This window comes from Poecilia latipinna, unplaced genomic scaffold (assembly GCF_001443285.1).
Source record: "Poecilia latipinna isolate Pla-1442-1.1 unplaced genomic scaffold, P_latipinna-1.0 Scaffold2403, whole genome shotgun sequence".
Classification (NCBI taxonomy): domain Eukaryota; kingdom Metazoa; phylum Chordata; class Actinopteri; order Cyprinodontiformes; family Poeciliidae; genus Poecilia; species Poecilia latipinna.
The window spans coordinates 33,003-49,106 of NW_015115019.1; the positions used below are offsets into that span (position 1 = coordinate 33,003).

At 37.3% G+C, this 16,104-nt stretch overlaps 1 protein-coding gene across 1 annotated transcript in view; it reads right to left on the reverse strand.

Moving 5' to 3' along the window:
• Positions 1–16,104, reverse strand: part of LOC106937661 (ras GTPase-activating-like protein IQGAP1) — a 58,298-nt gene that overhangs the window by 32,539 nt on the left and 9,655 nt on the right. The window contains exons 3-5 of the mRNA XM_015019288.1: positions 2,950–3,106; positions 1,510–1,587; positions 1,145–1,221 (exon numbers count right to left, since the gene is read on the reverse strand). Of these exons, the coding sequence (XP_014874774.1) occupies positions 1,145–1,221; positions 1,510–1,587; positions 2,950–3,106 (312 nt within the window). The remainder of the gene's footprint in view (positions 1–1,144; positions 1,222–1,509; positions 1,588–2,949; positions 3,107–16,104) is intronic.

Below are 16,104 nucleotides of genomic sequence, written 5' to 3' on the forward strand. Positions count from 1 at the left end.
TCTTAAAATGTCTCCACAAACTGTCACTATTGTTTCTACATTGTCATCCATGTTTGGTTATTCTAAATTCCCGTTTGCGATGTTGGGGTTTTACTGGATTATCCTCTGGACTCGGTTCGTGTTGCTCCTGCCTTGAGGCTGAACACGAACCGATCGAACCTGTTGGACCTTTATCAGCTCTGTGGTCACAGAGGTTTGAAGAATCGGCCTACAATCCTTAAATCTTCCCGTCTAAACCAGACTTAAGACTCACAAGCTCTACTCATCTCTCGACCACTGCCCTTACGCTATCTGACTCTGGTCGCTATGGTAACGTTTACATATCCCTTCAAAATAAGATACAAATGTGCCACAAAAACGAGCATTTTACTTTCGTGAACATTTTAACTCACGAAAATGACTAACAGAGCCCTGAGCTTGTTTCTCTGCAACGAGACGGTCCCATCAGGGAGTGATGGAGACAATGACACCCGAAGTGTTGCTTATATCCTCAGCCTGCTTGGTCTCTATGTGGCGAAGCAGCTTGAAGCTTCATTGAGAATCTGGTTAAAGGATTTTCAAAATAAAAGATCCTCCAGACTCAATACATAAAACGGAAATATTTATTTATTTCTTGCGCGGCCCGGTACCAATTGGGGGTTGGGGACCACTGCTGTAGTGAATTTGAAAATGCAACTTGAGGTATTTTGAGTAAAACATGTTAATAAAAATATGTTTTATTTATATATATATACACCGATCTGTACAAAACTCAACTGACAGACAGTAATGTGTACAAACAGAAAACAATTACTGTCTGTTATTGATGATAAGGACGTATTTAAAAGCCGTTAAATCCTTGGTGTTTCCATACAAAACCTTTCCATTCTGGCTTAAATGTTTGCTTTGGCTTCCACCTTTGAATACCTGCATTGTTCACCTCATGACATCATATTTAAACAGGCTTCAGGCCAACAAAGCCTGAATGGACAGTTTCTTAAATGCAACCAGAAAATAACTCCATCTTTCATAAACAAGCAGCCCTTTGTTGACCTCAGCAGGCCTTGTGGCCAGTTAGACCAACCGGAAGGAGGAGGAATCCAAGCAGAGCTCTGAGTTTCAGTGTTTGGCTTTTTAATGACCGACAGGCGGCGAGCGAACCGACCTGAGAGCGTGGATACAGTAGACGCAGCGCGGCATGTTCTTTCGGTCGTATATGTCTGTGGTTTCTGGGTAGAAGATCTGAAACAAAAGCAGTGAGGTAAGAAAATCAGCATCATGTTGGAGCATGTGTGCAGAAGATGAGCTCATGGTGAGAATTACACAATGTTCATGATCATTTACACACCCAGTGGCAAAACTCACTGCTTTGGAGTCAAAAACCTCCTTTATACTGGACACGGGAACCAATAGCCCCAATTTTCCTCTATGTCACCAATCAGAGTCATTCTCGTGATGTTAGCTATTGATTTCCACATTTTTGGGAGCAAAGATCAGCATTTAAAATTCCTTTGAAAGAGTTGTGCTCACCTTTGGCAGTCCCTTTTCTGCCATGGCGTTGAGCCACTGGATGACGTTGTCTGTGTGTCTGAAATGGAGGCCGGTCGCCTGCAGCAGAGAAACACAGAATCAGAACTGAAGAAAACACCATTTCTGTCTTTTGAAAAGCTACTGTTACATTTTGGCGGTGCGAACTGTAAGAGGAAACCTTATTCATCTAAACGCGTGTCACATGAAAATGAGTGTGTGTGCTACAGCGTCTGGTAAAAGAGTTTATACTGTGAATCTTTTACACATTTCGTCTTGTTGCACGTTTACAGAAATCTGTGCATTTCACTGGATTTTATGCTGCAGTCCAACATCAAGAAAATTGAGGCGAAAAATGTGGATTCCATCAATTAAGTGATTTATTATGCTTCTTTTAAACTCTAAATCTAAATAAGCTGCTGGCCCCGCCGCCCACCTCAAACCCGCATGAAAACGGCTGCAAACAGAAGTGAAATTATACAACCGCACATCTTTGAAAAGCAAAAGTGGAGCCTCCTGTACAACCTACAAGAATGCAGCAAGTGGTTTCTGGATGGTAAGTGAACAACAAAACATTTGTCTTTTCCAGCAGCCATTGTACAGCGCATACAGTTTGGGTTGCTAGACAACAGGTGGAGCTCTGCTGGGGTTGCTAGGTAACCTGACCAAAAAACATTAACTTATTACCAAAAATAGCTCGGTGTTCTTTGGGGGTTCTTAAAGCACTCGGGCTGTTTCAGTAGTAGAAACCCAAAAGGAAATGTAAAAATTTGTGTAATCATGTGAATTAAACATATAATAACAGATTAATCTCTTCCTGCTGTTGGCTGCTGCCACTGTTGGGCAAATATTGATGTCAAACTTGTTTACTGAAAATGTTGTGTTTTTCAAATGACATTCCTTTCAAATAATTAAAATATGCCACATTTAAATACCATTCTGCACCTCATAATCCAAATATTTATTTTCTGTTTTCTACTCCTGTCAGGTTAAAACCAACAGTCATAAAACTTGATGTAAGCTAATTATGCTAATGATAGCAGGTATGTTACACACAGAGCAGCTCAGGAGCGATAAAGCCTCTGGTGTTGACATGTTGGTGTGGGGGCCCCAAATGATAACATAACTAGGGCCCCAAAAAGGTTTTATCCGGCCCTGTCTGTCATTTTTATCTTTTGGATGAAAAACTGATTATGATGGGAGTTTCAGTCAAAATGACAAACAAGAGAAAAGTCCAGCTCAACCTGTGGGTGATGTGAAGAGTTTGTAAGTCAGACCAGAGTGACTTTTCTTTCAACAGATGATCACTCTTCCACATTTAATACCCTAAACTAACCTTTACTAATTTACCCTCTGAACCTTTTTACTGTATTTTATTGAACGTAAAAAAAATAAAGGAAAATCTGAATTAGTCTCAGTGGAAAACATCTAAAATCTTCTGACCTTGTAGCGCGTCTGCTCACGATCGTAGATCTTCTTGAGGGAAACCGTCTGCGGGGCAAAGAAGTTGCCCAGTTTGGCCAGATAGACGCCATTTCTCAGCCCCTCCTCCAGCTCCGTTGTCGGGGGCAACTCCTCGTCCAGACAGGCCTCCATCCATCTGCGGAGGAGAGAGGAGGCAAGCATGAAGCCAAGCAGCAACTTCCTCCGCAATGGCGGGAACGGATCTTAAACCAAGGCTGATTCTGCACAAACATGTAGGGCTTTAACAATTAATCAGATTAATCGTGAATAATCAATTAGTAATCATAAACTAATTTATTAATTGATTAATCATTAATCGGAGTATACAGTCAGAAAAAGGCCATTTGTTGATTTGTTGTTAACTGAAACAAAAATTTACAAAAAACAGAAATTTACATTGAAGATAAAATAAAAAACTAAAATGTCTCCTCGTGGCGTTTCTGTAAAATTTCTCTTGTTAAGCACCTTTTGCCATCCATGTAGAAATTGGCTAAACTAAAAATAAAAACATCAGCTCTACGCTGTCGAGCAGAAAAGGCTGAACTTTTCACAGACTGATGTTTGAAGGATTTTTTGTATCTTTAGTTACTATATTTTAGGCAATAAAATGTTAGTTTTCTTATTTAAAAAATTAATTTAATAATTTCTTTATATTCATTTTTATGTAAGTTTTTTATTACATAACAAAGGCTTGTGGTAAAATGAAAAATCTGCAGGATGTGGCATTTATTTGATCTGCTTAATCGATTAATCATCAGAATAATTGATTACTAAAAACATGCAGCATGAAGTCTGTAAAACAGCGAATCTGAGACTCAAAGTGATGTTCTGCACATTCTGTCTGATGACTAATTAGTTATTTTTTATTTATTATTACAGCTCCGTGCCTGCAGCACTCAGTCAGCGCTCCCAGCATCCCTCAGGAGTGACATTTCATTTCTTCTAGGTCATGTTATGAAATCACATTCCTGCTGAGTCAGCGCTGGGCCATGGTTGAGACGCGCTGCGCTCCCTCACTGGGAAGACTGGATTCAAACACCAGCAGCAGCATCTGGCTCAGTTACACCACTTTGATAAAGACAGTTAGGATGTTTACTTTGAGAGTTTGAACATAAGTTATCTTTTCATCTCAGATGTTGTGGTTCTCATGTAAAACTCTGCGCTCACTCAGAAACCTTGCTGCTTACCAATATGCTCCTCTCTAAAAACTATGCACAAACATTTCTCTCCTGTATCATTTCTACCTATGAAGGTAAAAGCCAGAACCAAATGACATCAGGTCGGTTCTTCCACCCAGTTCTTGTTGCATTTTCTGTGCAGAATTTATTTCCTGCACAATATCTGAGATATATAAAGTTTAATTACTGCAGGAGAAAAGACTTGAGACTTCTTTGGATTTTCCATTTCACACTGCAAAAACAAAATCTTACCAAATATCTTTATCTAGTTTCTAGTGCAAATACCTCAGTACACTTGCAATAAGACAAAACTGAATTAAGTAACTTTTTAGCAAGATTCAGAATTTATTTTAAGTCAATCATTGCTTAATTTTACTTGTAATACAGGAGAAATATCCACCAGTGCAACTAGAACTTTTTCATCAATTTTAAGGAACTACTGACCTAAAACAAGTTCCCATATCTTGCTGGAAAGTTACTTGTATGCTATTTTTGTCTTGTTTTAAGAAAACCAACTAATTTCACTAGAAACTAGACCAGAAATACTTGGTAACATGTTGTGGTTTTGTAGTTTAGCTTTATTTTTCGTCTCTCACAGGAAAACTAGAAAAGATTGGAGTTTCAGCCAATAGAATGACGGCGTGTCGCTGCAACATTACGGTACGCTAGTTTTACTAAAAGTGTTCACAATAGGCGGTTCGGACGAGACAATTCAACTAACTGTCGACAGAAACATGTTGGAAAAATATTTTCTTCTTCTAAAGGAGTGCATTTAAAACATGCATTTAAGACATGCAGCAGTGGAAATGCGTCCCGGATGTACGGAGCGTCACGCTCGCTTTTATTGACGTTTGTTTAGGTTTAGTTGAAGAATCAGATTTTATGTTGACATTGTCCACGACTTTAGCAAAATTCCATACTTATATATCGTGTTATACAACAGAGTCTTCAGTCAGAGGCCTGTTCTGAACCACTGTATTACAGACTGCTACAGGAGATCCTTCCTGCTCACAGCCATTAGTATCTACAATAACTAACTGGAGGAAGTTGGATAATACAAATACTGAGTTAATTATGTATTTTTTAATTTCAAATCCTGTTTGAAATTAAAACAATTGTTTCCCAAAATGATTAAAATGCAAATAATGATTAAGATATAAAAAAATTGCAATAAAATATATTTTTATCATCATAATAAATAATAAAATTACAATTGCACATAATAGAATTTTTTTATTATAAATAAATAAATAAAAAATACAATCTCCATTTACACACAATAGATTTTTACAATTTGATCCAAAACCTCAGCTCTCACTGGGAAGCTGCATTTCCATGAGGAATTCCCAGTGCCAGAGCAGATTCAGTGAAGTCCCATTAAAAAAAAGAAAGAAAGAAGAACAGCCTCTCCTTTAATCTGCTGAGAAAACACTCCCACTCCCCTGCAGCAGCAGCAGCAGGGTTACCTGTGTCCTGGGAAGGATTAAGAGATTCCTCTGCTCCTGCATGCACACACACGCATCTCTGTTGCAAGAGCTGCAAGAACAAAGAGGGGCTTCTGAAGGTTTTACTCATTAGCCTCATCTCAGGTACAGTTTTAAACAAAAAGCACATTTAAATAAAAACCACACCCCAAACAACTCTGAGCTGCTTTTAATCTGCCTCCATCAGGACAGGAAGGTCCCAGAGCCACTGGACTGTTTAACTGCCAACTAGGACTTAAGCGATTAATCGGATTAATCAATTATTGACGTAATTGTCAAGTAATTGATTAATCGTTAACTGGAGTAGGCCATTTGCTGAGAGAACACACTCAAAGCAGTAATTGAGCATAAACTATACAAAAACATAAACATTTAGCATTTAAGGTAAAGAAGTCGCTTTTAGCTTTGTTTAAAAATCTGTAAAAATATGAATCTCCTAAAACACATTTATCTGCCATGCTAACTTTCATTTGCATTCATTACAGGCTGTGCTGTCAGGAGGCAGATGCACCATTTGGAGTGGTGATTGACAGCGCTAAGACCCGCCTCCTGGCTCTGATTGGTTGTTTCCTGTTGGCACTAAGAGAAAGCAGAGGGGATCATTTTTTCCCACAGATTATCGTCTCGTGTTGTACTGCCACAACACAGAGGTTGTTCCAACAAATATATTAAAATATTTACATACTGCAGCTGAACAAACTGTGTCTTATTTTCAATGTGGAGCCTCAATTTCAGAGAGTTTCCCAACACTTGGGTTTTCCTGAAGTCTCTTGGTCTGCAGACAAATGTAAGGGCGGGCGGCTAACACCAGCTGAAACAACTTCCCTCTCAGGAAGTCGTGACATGGGGGCTTTTAGACAGGCCTGCCATTGAGGCCGGGGCGACCGGGCCGGGGCGCGGGGCCGGGGCCCTTCTCTCAGGAACAAGCCCCCACTTTCACTCTCTGCTGGCGCAGAGAAAGGCTCCATAAAGACTCCTAAGTAATGACTCTCTTTATCAAAGCTACACACTCCTTCCAGCCCAGCACAAACACAGTCACACCCTCCACTTAACCAGTAAGATCTGCAGCTCTGAATGGGATTTCAGGATGCCTTTCTGAAAACGACTCAGGAAACAAATGTACAGTTGTGTTGTGGACTCCAGGCATGTCTGCAATTCAAAATACAGCCACAGATATGAAGACAACGACTGGAATCCTAATAATCACTCAAAACATGAAGGTGTAGCTGTCTAAAGGTTACAGCTCCAACTCATTCCACACATTTTAAAGCTGTGATAAGATTTACAAAGAAAGATGAGCCTTATCTCTGACGCAATCAGAAAGTTGAAGGTATTTCTGAACTTAACTTAATAATATATGGCCATGAAAACGTACAATTAGATTGAAATTAAAATAAATAAAATAAAATATTCTGGAAATAATTGTGAAATAAACAGATGCCTTTCTGTGAATCCTAGAAGAAAATAGCGTGCACACATTGCAGCATAAGGGAAATGTAGAACATGCATCCAGATTGCTGCTAGGAAGCTGAAGTCAACCCAGAGGTCAGAGGTCAATCTCATAGGAAGAGGTCTTCTGCTGACCATCATCTCCACAGGAAGACGCCCTGACTTCAGGAAACGCTGTGGCCAAGTCCAAAATGTTCCTGCAGGATGTTACAAAACTCTTCATTCAGGCACAAAACAAATTAAAACAAAAATAAAATAAATTTCCTCCACAAAGATGAGAAACGTTGAACTTTTTGTGTCCTGAGTTTCAGTCAGAGCAGTTTTCTGCTTCAGTCGCTGTTTAATAGAGAGCAGATAATTATGGCCCAGCTAACAGACCACAATCCGTTTCTGTGTGACTGCAAAGTATTGTTGTCCTGCTACAGGGAGCGGCCCAAAAGCTTTGACTCACTGATTAAAATGAAAAAACGGGCCAGTCAAGTCTACACCACGCTTCAATAAGCAGTAAAAAAGACAAGATCTTGTATCCTTTTCTTAAAGATGAACTGGGATATTTATAGATATGATGCAAAAGGTTTTGGGAAAAAAGACTGTCAACGTGTAGGAAACATTTTGAAACTGTTGCACCTGAAAACATCTGCTTATTCACAGAAACTCATGCTTCCAGTAAAAACCAGAAAAACATTCAAGATAATATTCAGCACTGATATTTCTACACAATGTTTCTCACAGGATGGAGATTTATTTGCAGCACATTTACTGTTCAACAAAATAAGTTGATATAGAAGAATTAGAAACAAATCAAATCTGTATCACATTTTCTCAACTCTAAACTACATGAGCTTTGCTAAACTGTTGACAATAGATGTCAAAATAACAGGAAGCCAAGTCTAAAGGTCGGTCATGGATCAGATAAAATCATCATTAGAAGAACAAACTCCAACTAACTGACAGTAAAAACAGATCAGCTTACATTCACATTAAAGCTTTGAAGCCAATTTAAAATACTTTGAATTATGGGAGATTTTAAAAAAGCAGTGTTAAGTAAAAACATGACAGTCTCATGACAACACTCTTCAGTCAGAGGCCTCTTCAGAGTCGTTGCAGGACTGACTGCTACTGCATCACCATGCATCAGTCTCTGAAGACATTTTGATGATATGAGCTAAGGCCGCCATTTTTTCATAGACTGATAATAAAAACCCAACAGTTTTAGGTGCAGAGAAGGTTTTATCTTAATGCATCTGCATTACAGGACTTTTTCAACAGTTTGCCAACTAAGTGCCTCAAACCGTTTCTTCTAAACAAATGCAAAGCAGCGTTGCTTCAAGCTGGGAAACCCCCCCGATTTACATGCAAATACGAACACACGCATCACAGAGGCAAACACACAATAACTCTGGACAAACAGATAAATCTTTACTGCATGTTGAATAAAGAAAGGCGTTAGTGCGATCACTGAATAGCTAGAAAAGCTAATTACATGAGGCGGTGCAGACATCATTCTCCTGCTTCTTTCACTTCTTTCTACCTTTAATTTCAACCCAGATTAAACCGACTGACTTCACCAAAGCCTGACTAAAACAGTGGGAGAAAAGTGAAAGAATGAGAGCCAAGTTGTCCATTACATGCTTTACTGGAACACTGGAATCTGACCTTATTCTGTCCGCCGAGCCTCAGCAGCAGCTGGACTCGCTGCAGCCTCTCACGGCTCGGTTTAAAGTCCTAACGATGGAGCGCCAACTGGAAAAACCAAGACAAGGTCTCTGCACATTCACACATTGCCAAAATGAAACCTGAGACCTTTTCCAGCTGTTTTCATGGCCTACATTAACAGAGAATGGCTCAAAACGTGAAAATATTAGTCATTTTTAGCTTCCGCATTCAGTTTGTTCCCCAAACAAACATCCTGGAAATTCAAAATAAAGATTAAAATCAGCTCCTGCTTAGATTGGGTGAAAGGCTTTTATTCTGAAAAACTGCTGTACCCCTGCAGCTTTTAGCCTCTATTAGTGCAGCCATTGCAGTTTATAGCAAAATGTAATCAAAGAAAACAGAAACATTATTAATAAAAAAACAAAAATTTAGTTTCATTGATAGAAAAAAATGTTATAAGACTTTATTTCTCTGTAAAAATCTCACCCTTAATGCAAGATTTTTAAATTATGGGGCCAAACAAAAATATCCGTTTATCCGTTTCCCACCATCAGCACATTTAGCAGCACGTACATGATGTTGATTGGCAGCGCCAACACCCTCCTCTTGGCTCTGATTGGCTTTTTTTTTTACCAGAATCGGTGAATTTTGTCTCATTTGTCTCCTAACATGCAGTTTTAATAAAAATGGGAAGAAATATTTTTGTAAAAGTTTCATAAAGGATTCACATGAAAACATTTTTAACCTTCTCCAAAGTGAAGGAACCCTCACAGATGAAAAGCAGCAGGAAACCTGGAGAGGTAAAAGGTCCAAACAAAGCCCGACTGCTGCTGCCCTGAAAGGTAAATGGTCTCATGTTTCACCGGCGGCCAGGTGAGATCCAGGTGAGAGGCGGGAGGCACGTCTCCTGATCCGTCTCCTTTCATTTCCTTTTGTCCTCCCTCTCTCCGTCCCGCTCACCGCCGGCCCGGCTGACTCACACATGTTTTCCCGGAGGCGTCCCCATTTCCACGGAAACAACCTTTACAAAGGATTGCACAAAAACCACTAAGAGCAGCGTTTAACAGCAAACAAGCTCGTTTACGAGGCAGATTAGCAGGCAGACAAAGGTCAAGGTCACATGAACTGAGACAAACACGAGGGAGTTTTAAAAGTTTCAACAAAGCGGTTTTCTTTTTTACGTTGTTTGAAAAACTCTTGTAGCAAAACAATAAACTGAAAAAACTTGAGAAGGTTGACAGATTTTTCCTCTTTTTCAAGTTGAAAAAAGTTCTAATCTGGATTGGAGTCACTGGGAGAAACCAGATTAAGAATATTTTATTTCATGTGGATCTAGTTTTAGATTTAAACAGTTCCAGGATTGGAAACGGCTCTTTGCCCGGGGTGCCTGTGTGTCTGGGGGCAGCATAAGCACTGCTGTTTTTTATCTGCTAAAGCCATTATCGGATCCGAGATTCCAGTTCAGTGATAAATTAAAGTGATATTTCACCATTTTTGAGGAATATTAACTGTAATGACTTGGACTGATCAAACTGCACTAGAGCAGACTAACACACAATCTGATAATTGGAAAATTTCTGACAAAAAAACGGACTCTGCAAAAATATGCACCGATAGCGACGCCTGAAACATTAAATGGTCAAGTTCTGTTTGAAAACAGCTAATCTGGATTAAAAGAGATTAGCAAAGCAAACATACAATTAAAGTTACATCAGAAAAATGAACAATCTGCTCAATAAATGGTCTGTTTTTTTCAGTGTGTTTCAATTTAAATGTGCAAATCTTTCTTCTCATCTTGAGCCTTTGAGGCTCTGAAAAATTTTTACACTAAAATGTGTTGTTACAGTTAAACCAGTAATTAATCAATCAATCAATCACATGACAAGATCATTTGCATAATTTCTTTTTCTCTCTTTCTACCAAAAACTGGCTGATAAAAGTTTTCAGTCTGGTGCTTCTTTAGCCTTTTTTGAAGGATAATTTTGTTTACAGAGACTTCAGAATTGATTTTATTTATTTTGTATATTTAAAACGTCTTCCAGTTCCAGTATTAAATGCTCACTAGAATTTAAAGTTTACTGATTTTAGAGGATGTCTTTTTGTGTTGCAGTTCTTGAAAAAGTTCTGAAAACAACCATAATGATATTAATTGCAATAAGTTCATATTGAAGAGAGAAAAACAAGATTAAAAAGTTTCAGGATTTTTGCTCAGTTCAGACGGACGGGGTCAGAGGTCAGATGTTATCGCCCTCTGAAGGTTTTCGACACGTCAGTCTTGAGCCATTGTTCCCCATCGCACCAACACAATGTCAGCTTACATAATCAGCGGCTGCAACATGTTTGAGACTTTTTCAAAAACAGGAAATTACAGGCAAACAGCCAGAGCTTCAGGAGGAAGTGGGCTGGTCAGGCGGCGAACAGAAAAACTCTGGTTTCCAAAATAAAAGCCTCCATTTAGAGGCGGATTCACTTCAAACCCTCTTATCTGTGTTTTCTGAGAGGATGAGTGTCATAATAAACACTTCGACATACATGATGGATTAAAGATTAAACATTTAGAGATGAATCATCTGTTTATGCAGAAAGTCTTTCCAGAACAACACAGACAGACCGATTTGATTAAAGTGGAGAAAACTGATTTTTACAGGACTGGGCTTACAAATCAAGATTTTTAAACCAGATCCAGTTTAAGTCCATTTCTTTTCTACAAAAAGACATTTCAAATGACAAAGTATTTCCAAAATGTGGCTTCTACTTCAGTCATCCCTTCTGCTAGTTATGCTACGGAAAATTACCATAAAAATTACAGTATTTTATTCTCTTTAAGAGAATTAAGATGCAATTTTACCAGAAGATAATAAAAAAAAAACTTAAATAAAAGTGTTTTTATTTCAATCACTCTGTTGATTTTAAAACAGGAAAATATAACAAGAAATCTTCCTTCTTATCTCAAATCATTAAAAATGTGCTCTTGCATTATATTACTCAAAAATTGTTTCAACACAACAATATTATCGTTTTATCGCAGTAACTTCTGGACAATTTATCGTCCAGCAGCTTTTGTTATCATGACAGGCCTAATTATAGTTATGATTACAATCATTTCTTCCTCCAGATGGTAAAAAGAAGATTAAATAACATTTTAAAAAATATTTAAACTGTAACTGCATCACTGACAGCTGCTGATGTTTTCACAGCGTAACGTCACCATCAGGACATTCATGACATTCACTCAGCTGTTTCAGTTTCAGTGTAAATTCTTCTCATTATTCAGCTCATGTTAAACATCCCAACAAGAAAAGGGAATATTTGTAAAAGGATGTAAATGTTAGCATAAAAGCAGGTTGTGGCCCTGATGCAGAACCAGAATGAACAGCAACAATAACAAACTTAATATTTCAGCATCTAATTACACAACTGGCTTCTTCCTACAGAAAGGCAAAAGTTAGAAATATTACCTTCCTGTTATAAACATAGAAAAGAAAAACGTGTTTTTGTAACCAAGTGATATTTATACTGCAGTTGGGCCATCAGCTGATATTGACATTTGATAATATTATACATATTTTCCTGTCTTTGACATAATAAAAAAATAAACATCAAGCTGGAAATGAACACTTTTCATTTCTTTATTATTACTATTTTACTCATGGGACCAATACGTAAGCCTGTTAATACATTTTTACACACTGTGAAATTTATTAATGCATCCAAAAAACAAAAAACTATGAAAAGTAAGTACACCCCTGCTGCTTCTGGATGATTCATTTACAGTGAGGAAGGTAAAACTTTAGCATTTTAATGTCGTCATCATGACTTTAATAAACTCTCTGCTCTGGAACAATAAAGCTAAAATATGTAACGACCCGTCAGAATAAAAGCTTAAGGTCAACGTGGAAAGTTCATGTCAGGAGAGTAAATTTAGACTCAGTTAAATTTAGTCCCACACAGTTTTACAACAATAAGCAGAGATGGAACAGGAAATGACGTCAGAAACGCTCAAACCAATTTACAGCAAAAGCCGGAGAGAAATGAGGGTCACATTTAAAATTTAGTTTAATCAAGTCAGATACTAAATATAGAAAAATCAAAAACATCTGATTTTATGAATTATGACTTTAAATTGCTTCATATAAGTGCAGCAAACAAAAGGCTTTGTGTTGCATTTAAGGCTCATCTTATAATTTATTAGATACTAAGATATTTATCTCATAAATTTAACTTTTAATCTTTGTTATTATATTCATCGGCATGTCATGATAAATTTTGGCGGACGATAAACTGTCTGGCAGTTTTTGCGATAAACAATAATATCGTTGTTTTGACACCATTTTCAAGTAATATAATGATAATGACATAGCAATAATGATCATTGACAAAGATCAATAAACTTTCTAATAAACACTGGAGCTGGAAGACATTTTAAATATTCAAAAATAAACAACAAATAAAGTGAATTATGAATCTCCGTAAACAAAATTATACTTAAAAAAAAGCGTTGAGACAGGATTTGGTTTAATTTAAGGGAAATCTCACACCTTAAACTTTGAATCAAGCTGCTTGATTATTCTAAATAAGTAACATTTTATGTATTTTTGTCAAACTTTTCCTTTTTAAGTTAAACTTTCTTCCTTTACTTCAGTGCTCTGAATGCTTCCTTGCTGAATCAGCAGTTTTCCTTTTATTCTGTTTGCTGAAGCTCAAATTTCAGACTCGGCTGACTTGGAAAGATAAACATATTTTGCCAAACTTGTTGAATTACCATCTTTAAAACCAATTTGTTTCAATCCTAGTTTCTCCTTTCAAACGGCAGATTTCTTTTCTTCTTTCCATCAAATGTAACTGGACTTAACTGCACATTCTGACAGTTTGCTTAAAATGATTGAAAAGTTTCAGGTCAGTTACGTGAGAAAAACTTCTCTAAACTTATTTTCATATCTTTTAATAGAAGAAGTTGCATATTTTACTCTCTTTGCCGCTCTGAAGCTGTTGCATGCCGAGTTATTTTGTTAGTGGTGGATGAGATAGCAAAAAAATAACAAACATTGATGATCTAATCTTCTGTAAATGCAGAGGCAGAGCTGGATCAACTACAACCAGAAGAGAATAACTAAAAGCAGCAGCACAGGATGTCCAGAAATAACCGACTATAAGCTCACATGGAAATATAAATCTGCACCAAAAAACCTGAAAACATCCGTTACACATCTTCACAAAAACCCCACAACCTCTGTTTATTTTTATATAGTCACATGTTCTTGTTTTTTAGCCCAAATGTGACTTCTGGTCATCAGTTATTACAATTACAGCCTTAAAAACAGCCGGAAACAGGAGGAAATAATGTAAAGTTGCTTTGGTGAAAACGATGGAGCGGGACGGCTGTTGGCATCATCCACAGATCGATAAACATGAGATTTCTGAAAACCTGTACAACTGCATTCCCAGGAAGACTGGGCGTGTGAGGAAAAAAAGAAAGCAATAGTAAAGAACATTTATATTTAGACCTTCAGCTGGAAAGGCATCCAAAACGACTGGCCGGTTCCAGTAGTGAGAAAATCTTTGCTTTCATGTTAGATTAAAATCTACTGAAATGAAAAGTGTACGAGGTGAACAGGTTCAGAAACGATTAGAGTCCCGAAGGCGTGTTGAAAGAGTTTCACTGCAGTTATGACAATCATGAAACTGCTTGGAAGAATAAGAAGGATTTTGGATCTCCATAGTCAGCATTAATGGCCTCAGTTAAAAACCATAAAGTTATCAGAATTACAAGCAATGAAAAAGGAAGTTTGACTAATTTTCTTGCTCACAGCATCAATATTTGGGGAATGTTACAATACAGAAAAAAGTACAGATTTAATACTGACTGGGGAAATACGCTTTATGTCAATAGTGTTTTACACTAAAAAAAACAGATTTTGTATCCATTTATCCAAGTAGAAGTGATGCAGATCATCACTAATGAGGGATCTGTACTGATTTTTTATTTTTTTAAACTTAAAGTTAAAACATCATTCAAAAATCTGAAGTCTCCCAAAACCAATCCCAAAATACAATATGGCTGCCGCAGGTACCATACTGCAAAACACACAAAATCCAACCAAGTATTTTTGATCTTTTTCTATTGCAAATATTTTGAAATAAGAAAAAAAAACACTTGAAAGCAACTTTTCAGGAAGAAATAAGACAATAATTCATTAATATTGAGAAAAAAGTTTGAGTTATAAGTACAATCTGGCAATAGACCTGAAACTTTTTCATTTCTGTTAAGGAATTATTGTTTTATATCTCACTTAAAAGTTACTTTTAAGTTAGTTTTATCTTATTTGCACTAGAAAATAGAGCAAAAATAATACACAGCTCCAGTAATCCAAATATTCATATGACTGTAAAAACAAGAGCTGACATGTTTAGTCATAATTAGATTTTAAATGTGTTAAATTTGGATCCATTATCTGCAGAATCTTTCCTTTAAGCACCTAATCGACCCCAGCAGCTCTCAGTTTTGTTTCTCATTTGAAAAGTCAACAGACATGAAAATATCAGCGATCATTTAAATAAAGGTGTGATAATGGCCGCCCAAAGTGACTCGAGCCTCACTCCGTTTCTGTTCGCAGGGAGGCAATATGAAAATAAGAACGATAACACAGTTTGCATCTGTGAGCTGCGGCGAGCGACCCGATCCATGACGATCCTCCGACAGTCTGAACGAGCTGCAGGGCATTCCTGCAGGCGCGGCTCCCGCCCGTCACATGCATTCCCATCATTCCACTCACATCAACACACCGTCTCACCACATGGGTCTGAGAAACACCTGACGGAAAACCACGGCACTCAGGGGGACGAAAACAAACCGAATGGGCTTCAATAAAACACACAAAACCTGCAATTTGACCGACAAGCAGAACATGGACATTTTGATTCCTCTCATCAAAACCTGCTTCAGGTATCAAACTGCAAAAAAAACTAAATCTTACCAAGTATTTCTGGTCTAGTTTCTAATGTAAATAACTTGGCACACCTGAAATAAGACAAAAAATAACTTGAAAGTAACTTTACAGCAAGAAGCAGGACAATAACTCCTAAATGTTGATGAAAAAGTTCACCAAAAAAGTACATTTCACCAACATTAAGAAATGAATTACTTAAAACAAGCATCAACATCTTCATGACAAGTTACTTGTTAGTTTTATCTTAATAAAATATTTGCATCAAAACTAGACAAAAAATTCTCTATTTGCATATTTATTTGCAAAACCACAAAATCTAGTCAAGTTTTTTTGTTGTTTTTTTTGTTTCTAGTGCAAGTATCTTTTTACACATGAAATTAGAAGTATTTATTCAGCAATAAAGCTTGTTTTAAGTCAATA